The 7483-nt window shown below is 36.3% G+C and overlaps 1 protein-coding gene across 1 annotated transcript; it reads left to right on the top strand.

The window, feature by feature from the left end:
- The first annotated feature begins 1009 nt into the window (after nt 1-1009).
- On the top strand, nt 1010-6947 carry LOC109207370 (RNA pseudouridine synthase 4, mitochondrial). The gene is made up of 10 exons (XM_019370273.1): nt 1010-1466; nt 2324-2368; nt 2518-2658; nt 2809-2856; nt 2937-3017; nt 3612-3725; nt 3831-3932; nt 5168-5279; nt 5961-6007; nt 6102-6947. The coding sequence occupies exons 1-10, from the start codon at nt 1122-1124 to the stop codon at nt 6459-6461; spliced, it is 1395 nt and encodes a 464-aa protein (XP_019225818.1). The 5' UTR covers nt 1010-1121; the 3' UTR covers nt 6462-6947.
- Nucleotides 6948-7483: the final 536 nt, after the last annotated feature.

Genomic DNA, 7483 nt, shown 5'->3' with positions numbered 1-7483 from the left:
AGCGTTTGCAAAGTTATTAAAAATTAGCCACTATTTAACTGAAACACTAAAAATTTCGGCATAATATGTTGAATTATGGATCTCTTGCGTATAAACTTCCATCATATTATGTTGGAAGTCCATCACGCGTTTTAGCATAATATGCTGGATTATGGAACTCCTGCTTATTAACTTTCGACATATTATGTTGTAACTCCAACATATTCTGAAATTTTAGCATATTATGCTGGAATCTTAAAAGTTAAAAACTCGAACTCTAACATATTATGCTGAATTTTTTCGGATTTTTAAAGATATTTTAATTTTAATTTTATTTTTTCATGTAAAAATGACTAAATTTCGATTAGTTTTGAAACTGTGGTTATTTTCAATTATGGGCTATTTCTGATTTTTGTACGAGGTGTCTTGGTCAGCAAAATAAGAGCCCGTTTGGATCGGTTTATTTTAAGTATCTTTAAGCCAAAATAGATAAGTTATTTTATAATATTTGGATAAAATAAAATAAAATAAAATGCTAAAATAACAAAAATAAACCAAAAGCTAGAATTAGTAAATTATGACTTTAACTTAGGACCCGTTTGGCTATAGATTTTGCAAAAATATATTTGCGATTTTTTTGGAAAATACATATTTGGCCTAGATTTTATCTACATTTTGGCAAATTTCAAAACCCAAAACCAATTTTGGCCCTAAATATCACTATTATATTTTTTAAAAATTATCCCAAACTTTTGTATTTTATAAAAGAGTCCATCATTTATTATTTTGTAATAATTCTGCTTCGTCTTCTTGGTCATCTGATAATGCATTATGTAGTTCATTATAAAAATGATAATTTTGTACCAAATTTATTTATGTTCAGGAGTATAGTTTGCGATAATATAATAAATGTTATTGATAAAAGTTGTGTAGGGTATTTGTGAACCTTCAAAAATAAATTTCACCCAAATCAAATTTTTCAAAATAAATTTGAAAAAACGCTACCTTAAAAGTTCTCGTCCAAACGCGCTCTAATTCCCCGTCCGCAAAAAGTAGTTGCGGTCAGCAAATATGGCCTAAATTTTACTCCCGTCATACAGAACCCACTCTGATTACCCAAAACCCGACCCGCAACCACCGCTATGGCAGAGTCTTGCCTAGTGCGGCGAGTGTTCCACCGCGCTCGACGGTTCTCCGACGAAGTCAAGACGCTGTATTCAGGCTTTTATCAGTGTCGATGCTACTACGCCACCACAGCAGCGGATGCACAAGGTTTTAATAATAATAGTGGGAATGAAAGCAAAAAAGGCAAGTGGTTCACTCTACCACCCTTCACTCCCACCGTTAACGGCGCTGCTTTAGGGAAGGAACTCGCCGGAGTTAAAATGGACAAATCCACTAACACTATGACAGCACTCAAATGGGTTCAGCGTTGCTGCCCTGAGTTGCCGCAGTCATTAGTACAGAAGCTTTTTCGCTTAAGACAGGTCCCAAACATGTTACAATCATTACATTTTCTTAATGTGCGTTTATTTACATATTCTCCTACTAGAGTTTAAATCAAAAAAGATATTGAAGGTACAATCTTTTTTTTGCTTAAAACTTCATTCATTCTCCTTTAAGTTGCTTTTGCGTCATCATTATGCAGATTCTAAGATTTTTTTACGAATAGAACAACAAAGTAATCATCTTTTGTTAGGATTATTTTTGTCAAAAATTATACTGTAGGAATTTTGTTTTATTTTAGATGGCTCATATGCAATGATAAAGTTCATAGCTCATATTTACAATTTATGGCATTAAGAATTCTAATTGTACTAATAGGTATAGGCGAATCGTTGTCTTTTAACATTGAAGTGCTAGATGTTGTCGTTTCTAATTGTACATATGCTGAAAATCTATGGAAGCGAGAGAGAGGGGAAGTGCAGATTTGATCAAATAATTAAGCAAGTATATGATCTCATTCTAGATTTCTGATTCTGCAGATTATTTCCTAACGAAGTCAGTGACCATTAGTAGGCATAATAAGTTTCACTAATGTGCAGCTATTTAAGATATTAGTTAGTAACTCCTTTTCTGCCGTTGTTTCTTTAAACCAAAATTAAGACAAAGCTGAATGCTGTAAGCTAATAAGGATATGTGTACATGGAATTCGTTGTTCAACACTTACTAGTATTAAGTTAGAGAACTCTTGTTCTTTTGCATGTATAAAGCTAATGTCTGGGATGAGCTTTCACCAAAAAATATCGACTAGAATTTATTTATTACATGTCTTATATAAAAAAAGAAGTCTTATACATGTCTTCTACATCACATGGTTGATTTAGCAATATCCTCGTTTCAGGTTCGCAGAGAATCTTCTGATGTTGAAGAACAGCGGCCCAAGAGGGTACAATTTATTTCTCTTTCAGGATTTATTTGTTGATTCTCAATTAAGATATCGTGTGACTCATCTCTTGACATAAGATGCCTTCTGCTGCCATATGACCAGTTTATGAATTTACAAAGTCTTAATCTGATATCTCATGTTTCTTGAAGGTTGCTGCCAAGGAGTCGATGAACATTGGGGATCGAATATTTCTTCCAATAACTGTTCAGAAGTTTCCCTCGGACAAAGTAACGGATTACCCTTCTAGTGAAGAGGAAATGAAGTTTCTTCATAGCCTTGAATTGTATAAGGTCTGAAATTTATAGCTGATTTTTGGACTTCCCAACTCTTCCCTTACTGTGACATTCCCCTATCTAGGCCAATAGCATATGAAGGGGGACAAACTCAACCTTTGTGCTTTTTAAGTCTGACTTCAGCTTCTGTTTGCTGAAAATTTTCAGGATCCAGAAATTATTGTTCTCAATAAACCTCCAGGACTACCAGTTCAGGTTAGTTGTGAATATCCAAGTTCTCTTTGTGGGATTGTGAAAGTTAATATTCCTGTTACAGCAACTGGAACTTTGGACAGGGTGGAATTGGCATAAAAAGAAGTTTAGATGAACTAGCTGCTAAGTATATGAAATATGAGTATTCGGAGGCCCCTCGCCTGGTAAGTTTCATGGTTTTGGCATTTACTTTTTTCATTCAATTGCCTGTTGATCTTTCTTTAGTAAAAGCTCAAGCCAATATCTCGTGCTTGTGTCTAGGCTGTAGTATGAAAATTTTGTATTTAACAAGTAAGTGGTAGCTGTCTATATTTTTATTCCACCACAGCATTTTCTAATCATTTCTGTGAAAAGAAATATGTACCTAGAATGGATGTAAAATAGGAAAGTCTAATAGGATTTAAGCTATGTTGAAGGTATATGCATCTTGCAATGATCAGCTTTGTAGGCATGTCTTTGTTGTTGGATTTTAGAGGAAGAACTTCTCAATCTGTCACTAAAATTTAGAAAATATGCACATGATGTCATATATGTTGTTTGAAGACTTTCATATTTTTTTTATCAGTTTCATGGATGTTATAGCGTAAGGTAAGGAAATTGCTCTTCCATTTGTCAAGTTTAATTGCTCCTCCCTCTCTTCAGCTACTTATGTTAGGGAACACTCTTAATGTCCTCTTGTTTGTCTTTATGTGCTGAGTACCCTTTTAGCGAATCTTATCTCTGTCTGTCCTGCTGTGGACAAGCTTATTGTTTATTAGGTACACCGACTTGATAGAGATTGTAGCGGAATATTGGTGATGGGAAGAACACAATTAAGTGCTTCAGTTCTGCATTCTGTCTTCCGTGAGAAAACATTTGGCACACAAACTGAGGTATACGGATGTTCTTTGCAATTTTTATGGAGAACTTACTAATGATGGCACGGTTCAAGTCTATTTGCTTTTCCAAACCTGATTTATTGCCTTTCACTTCTAAAGGATCTTGAAAGCAAGAAAAGAGTTTTGCAGAAGAGGTACTGGGCACTTGTCATAGGATGTCCCAGACGCTCCAAAGGGTTAATATCAGTGCCACTGGGAAAGGTTCGGCAATCTAATCTTGTTAGTGTATTTGTGCAACTCCCTGTGTAACGATCTATCTATCAATCTTATCAAAAAGCGATCTTATCAATCAACTCTGCACCAATCCTGAAATAGTTTGAAAATTCTCTATAAGTCCAGTCTGTTTGAGCATTATTTACTTACAAAAAAGAGGTGGTCTCCTTGAATATGTTTCATTCCAATACTAAATAGTTCATCTTTTATGTCAAATTAGGGGAGCTCCCTCTATAACAAAATAGGGAAAGAAGGGGGAAGCCCCTTAACATTTTGAAAGTGTCGGTGGAGTCTTGGTTATTGGAGGTAGCATCACGTTTCAAAAATCTTGACAGTCTCTATAGAAGCTTTTACATTATCCTGGATTTATGAGATAGTATCAATTATCCCTATTTTCAAGGAATGGTGCAATGGTAACGCAAGTGAGAAGATTGTTTCATGGGCAGATGTTGGAAAAAAGGTTATCATGTCAGACCATTTTATGAAACTACACGCAGAAGTCAGGAGCAACTTTCTCTTTCTGCTCACGTTTCACAAATCTTGACGGTCTCTATAGAAGCTTTTACATTATCCTGGATTTATGAGATAGAATCAATTATTATCCCAATTTTCAAGGAATGGTGCAAGGCTGAGTGCTAACGCAAGTGAAATGATTGTTTCATGGGCAGATGTTGGAAAAAAGGTTATCATGTCAGACCATTTTATGGAACTACACGCAGGAGTCAGGAGCAACTGATTTCATTGGACTTCACCAACTCAATAACTCAGCTTAAGTCAAAATTCTCCCTTTCAAGCAGAAAAGCTGGCAGAAAGAGAAAGTTGAGAGGTCATAATGCACAAGCACTTTCTTAACCAGAACGACACATTAAAGAGCTCTGTTCACGATTCCTTTTTGATATGTAAATGGCATACTGAGATGCAGGGCATCCAACACTTCATAGAACTCTGGTCAAGATTGACTTTATCAACTACATCTTGTGATGCAGCAATTCGTCATCAGTTTATATTTTCCGGAATTTTAGCTTTATTACATTTTCTCTTCAACAATATTTAAATGCTCAAGGGGTCAGGGTTTATTTGGACCAGGGAGGGGGTGTTTCATAACTGAAATTCAAACCTGCTATCTTCTTTCTCCTGCATCAATTGTTTAATGCATTGTTAAACATTTTTGCTACAGAATAAGTTTTCTGAAAACTTGATTTCGTATTGTTTCCATATTTCAGGTGGTGTTGGACAATGGAAAATCTGAGCGCATCACAATTATGTCTGATGTCAGAGAGCCATCAGCACAGTTTGCCGTAACAGAGTATAGGATCATTGGATCCTCTGAGAAAGGTTGCTTCTGAATGCTAACCATTTTCTTTTGGGCTACTCGGAGAAGTTTCTGCAAGAGCTCTTGTTGTAATTCCTCTTTTGCTAAGGGTTTGGGGGTGGGGGGTGGGGGGCTGCGATATCTTACTTTTATTCCAGTACAACATTTGGCACAATTACTTAAAGCACAAGGGTTTTAGATGGAATTCAACTTAATTCTTTTGTCGTCAATTATTGAAGATCTAAAATGATTCATGTGAAATGTGGAAGTCCCGTGACCTAGACCTGTAACGTAATCTATAGGAGAGAAACTTCTCTTTGTAAATCATTTCAAGGAAAAAGCACTGACGTTCAATTTTGAGTAATTCAGTATGGAGGCAACACATATAGGTTGGCTAGTTGAAACTTTTAGGGCCCTATGTGATTTTTGCATTGCTTGTTCACACTGCATGAATATTCTGTATTGGGAAATGGTTAAGGGTCTCCATAAGATACTTGTTGGGGGATAGATTTCTTATTGCACAATGTACGTAGGCACATATTATCCCGATCATTCTTCATTTTTCTGTTGCTTAAACAATAGTTATTGTGCCAATGCTAAAAGATAGTTTTGGCGGACAGAAAGTTCTTCCTTCAGTTTTAATATTCTCATATCTTCTCAAACATCTTTGTTTATGGATATATTTTCTGTTGCTGAAACTGCAGGTTACACATGGCTAGAGTTATCTCCACTTACCGGCAGAAAGCACCAGGTACGCAGAACGGCTTTTCTATGATGCTAGCTTCAACTTTTGCTGTTTAGCTAGTAAATGTGAAACTGATTATTTCACTATCTTTGTATTGAAGTTACGCGTTCATTGTGCTGAGGTATTAGGGACGCCAATAGTAGGAGATTACAAATATGGTTGGCAAGCTCATAGAAAGTTGAAACATCTATCTTCGTCCACTTCAATTGTGAACCTTGGTGCACGTATTCCCGAGCAAGAAGTAGATCCATTCAGCCTTCGTTTAGGGAATGGAAGTATTTCAGACAAGCAGCCTCATCTTCATCTTCACTGTAAGGAGATGGTTTTGCCCAATATTTCTTTGGCTTTGCAACAAGCTCGAGTAGTTTCAGATGCTGACCTTGTAGATGTTGAAAGTATCAAGCTGGTTGCTCCTTTGCCCTCCCACATGCAAAAAAGTTGGGACTGCTTGAGTTCTTGATTTATCTCAGAATGGATTGGCTTCTACTGAGCACTACAGAACTGGAGAAGATATGGTTATATTATTACTCCTTTCTGGAAGATATCATGTTTTCTTGTGGAACTTTGATTCCCCTCAAGGGTTTACTCCTAACCAGGGATAAAAGTCAGGAGGCCGATATTCACGAATGTGATGCTCTTGGGAGTAGTTAAAAAGATAATCGCTGAATGAAGAGGGTTTCTTGGCCTACTGACTTCCTGCTTTAGAGAGTGGGAGCATGCTCCATTGCGCTGAACGTTGGCAGAAGCTTTACTATAGTTGGTGCTGCAGATGTACCCTGCTAATTTTTTGGCATATTAAGTTTTCTTGATCCACAAATCTCTTCTATGATTTTTGGCTTGGGTTATAATCATTTGAGTTTGCAGTTATAAAACTCGCGGTTGTATGTTGATATACTTTTGAAGACCAGTTATTCATAAACCAGAAGCTTTTATGGTTGGGCCTCAACGGACTCTACCCATAACGTGAAATTGGGCTTCCATGAATTCGATCCATACCCTGAAATTAGCCTTGTGTCCCTTTTCTAGTCGAAATTGAGATTTTTCATTCCTATACACTATTTGAAACCTTATTACGAAAGATGTTCATGTTTTGGTATTTACCCAACCTAAACACATTTTAGTTACAAAATATATACAATCCACTTTAAAAGGCTCTCAATCCATGCCTTCAATCAAGGAATTTAGTTACACAATTTTCCTTTTTTTCTCTCCTCAGTCCTCTCCCCCTTCTTCTCTTCAGATTGAACTTATATTTAGGGATTTAGAGAATCTAATCCCTCGGATCTCGAGTACTATCACCCTCTCTTTCTCCCCATATCTCATTTTCTACTACTTCATGGCCAAATTTCCTGTAACAGGAGGAAGAAAAAAAAAAAAAGAAGACAAAAACGATACAGAACATATTTTCCTTTTTGAAGGAAGAAAACAAAGAGAAGAATGATGAAGAGCCATGTCAGCCGGCATGAAGCTTAAAATATAAAC

This window comes from Nicotiana attenuata, unplaced genomic scaffold, assembly GCF_001879085.1.
Source record: "Nicotiana attenuata strain UT unplaced genomic scaffold, NIATTr2, whole genome shotgun sequence".
In the NCBI taxonomy this organism is placed as follows: domain Eukaryota; kingdom Viridiplantae; phylum Streptophyta; class Magnoliopsida; order Solanales; family Solanaceae; genus Nicotiana; species Nicotiana attenuata.
This window is presented reverse-complemented; position numbering and strand designations above follow the sequence as displayed.

What these genes read in the sequence shown, in the direction of transcription:
- LOC109207370 (XM_019370273.1), top strand. Translation starts at nt 1,122, where the DNA reads ATGGCAGAGTCTTGCCTAGTGCGGCGAGTGTTCCACCGCGCTCGACGG. An exon ending in AGCTTTTTCGCTTAAGACAG is followed by an intron (nt 1,467 to 2,323) that starts GTCCCAAACATG and finishes TCCTCGTTTCAG; the next exon opens with GTTCGCAGAGAATCTTCTGA. An exon ending in ATTCGGAGGCCCCTCGCCTG is followed by an intron (nt 3,018 to 3,611) that starts GTAAGTTTCATG and finishes ATTGTTTATTAG; the next exon opens with GTACACCGACTTGATAGAGA.